The sequence below is a fragment of the Psammomys obesus genome, unplaced genomic scaffold, assembly GCF_907164565.1.
Source record: "Psammomys obesus unplaced genomic scaffold, mPsaObe1.curated_primary_1811, whole genome shotgun sequence".
Taxonomy (NCBI): Eukaryota; Metazoa; Chordata; class Mammalia; order Rodentia; family Muridae; genus Psammomys; species Psammomys obesus.
The window spans coordinates 1-2160 of record NW_026596910.1 but is presented as its reverse complement, the minus strand read 5'-3'; the positions used below and the strand labels follow the sequence as shown (position 1 = coordinate 2160).

The 2160-nt window shown below is 42.1% G+C and overlaps 1 protein-coding gene across 1 annotated transcript; it reads left to right on the top strand.

Annotated features, from left to right (window-relative positions):
- The first annotated feature begins 26 nt into the window (after positions 1 to 26).
- On the top strand, positions 27 to 1069 carry LOC129670252 (homeobox protein OTX2-like). Its single transcript, XM_055598727.1, has 2 exons — positions 27 to 278; positions 752 to 1069. Exons 1-2 carry the CDS (start codon positions 27 to 29, stop codon positions 1067 to 1069), a joined length of 570 nt encoding a protein of 189 aa, XP_055454702.1.
- The last annotated feature ends 1091 nt before the right edge of the window (positions 1070 to 2160 follow it).

Genomic DNA, 2160 nt, shown 5'->3' with positions numbered 1-2160 from the left:
CCAACTCAGGGCACCCAAGTCATCACATGCCTTCAAGTTCTTCAGAGCCTTCTGCTTGCCAGGGTTCCCTAGGACCTATGGTACCAGCAGATAAAAATTATGGTGACCAACATGTTTGTCCTGTGGTTCCAAGGAAGCAGCGGAAGGAACGCACTGTGTACACCAAGGAACAAAAGCTAATGCTGCAGAAATATTTCTTTAATAAGAACAAGAGTCCAAACCGGGAGGAATGCAGATCGCTTGCAGAACTTATTGGAGTAACAGAGAATGCAGTCCAGGTCTGCCTCTCTCCTGTCTCTCTGTGCAGCTGCCACACTAGATATCTATCCTTTGCCTGCCTGCCCCCCTCCCTCTACACCTGCACCTTTATCAGAACTTCTCATACTCTGTGATTTATTTTAAATGCTTGGGCAGTTGTGGATGGGAATGTGCATCTGGGGCTACACCTAGCATTATGCTTCCATCTGGGTATCAACATGGAGACACATAGGCCTCTACCTTTAAGTACTCAGAGACCTAGACCTCTGGGCTCAAAGTAAAACCCTAGAATCTCTAGGCTAATATTTCCTTAGTACTTTGGTGCCATTTTATACAAAACTTACCTTCCTAACACATTTAGCGGTCTAGAGCCTCAGCCTTCTCTATTTCTGAATGTTAATGTTGGGGTATTCCATCCAGAAACATCAATTGGTAGCACAGTCAGAGACAATGGGTATTCCTCTGATGTCTGATGTCTCCTTTTCCTTCCTAGATCTGGTTCAAGAACCAGCGGGCTAAGAACAAAAAGAAGAATCTTCAGAAATTTCCGGAAGTACAGCCAAGGATAAATGGAAACTCTAAAGAGGGTAATAAGTCAACAGGATCTCCTGGTCCATTATCTGTGGTTGCTTCTGCCAATGGAGAGTCCATGTCTCCAGGCACATTTGGTGTGAGTTCCATTCCCAAACACAGCTCCAGCCATCAAAGTCCTCTGCATGGTGATCAGGCCTATGATGATGCCAGGAATAGCCTCCAAGGACACCTATTTGATAGCCAAGCCGATTTGAAGCCCAGACTGACCCAGCAGTAGCTGAAGTATTATTTTGTATGGCAGATGCTGCCCATGGCCCAGGGGATGCTCAAGATTCACATCTATCTTCTGAGGTGCTCTTGCCTTGAATCCTTGAGGCCTTTGACTAAAAAGAGGACTGGTGTTCTTGAAGTTACACCCTGACTCCACACAACTCCTCTACCATTTGACCAGTCCAGACCTGGAGACCAAGAATTACAGTGTGGTAGTCCTGCGCTCAATCTCAGCATTTGGGTTAATGTTGGCAGAAAATCTTAGTTTCATGCCAGTACTTTTCATATACTGAGACTGTTATACAAACAACTTTAAAACATATATTGCTTATTTTAAGATTGTATGTTAATTAAATAAAGAAAGAAACAATTTTCTGCAATCTTTTGAAAACACATTTGTTTTTGCAAGATACTTTCTTCAAATATTTTATGTGTGATTGCCTTCATGGATGCATGTGTATTTCTGGGCCAAATTACATCCTCTGAAAGATCAGCAAGTGCTCTTTATCACTGAGCTCTCTTGATTCCAGTAGATTAATAATGGTTTTAAATCATATGTGACATTCCTGTCAGAGTGCATAATGTACAGTCCTTTGTCATGGGTTTAGTATATTTCTGAGGGGACTGGATTAAGTCAAATAGGGCTCATTCTCTGCTGCAACATCTGATCTAGGAATACCAATGTCTGCTTGACTGTGAAGAAATTACATGCATCTGGTGTTCTCAGAGGCATGCGGGTTCCTCAGTAACATACTGTAAATCACTGGACCTCCTCAATCAATGCAAAGAAGTACTCCATTACTGATCCACCCCAGATTTCTCATTTAAAGTAGCTTTGTTGTCTTTCAGCACTCAGCTCGCTGCATGTGAGTGGATATCAGAACACAACTTGCAACAAAACTTTTTTTCCTCCCCTCTTGTTGGTGTTAGTCCCAGGAATAGAACATAGGACATAGTCCTATGTTCTCATAGTCATGTCAGACATTAGTCTAATTTATCAGCGGAGCATTCAACCTAGGATTAACAATACATATGATTTTGTAAGCATAGTGATTACATAAAGTTAGGTAGTCTTCAGAAATTTCAGAGACCTACAGA

Coding starts and splice junctions, on each gene's coding strand:
- LOC129670252 (XM_055598727.1), top strand. CDS start 27: ATGCCTTCAAGTTCTTCAGAGCCTTCTGCTTGCCAGGGTTCCCTAGGA. Junction 279..751: donor TAACAGAGAATGCAGTCCAG/GTCTGCCTCTCT, acceptor TTTCCTTCCTAG/ATCTGGTTCAAGAACCAGCG.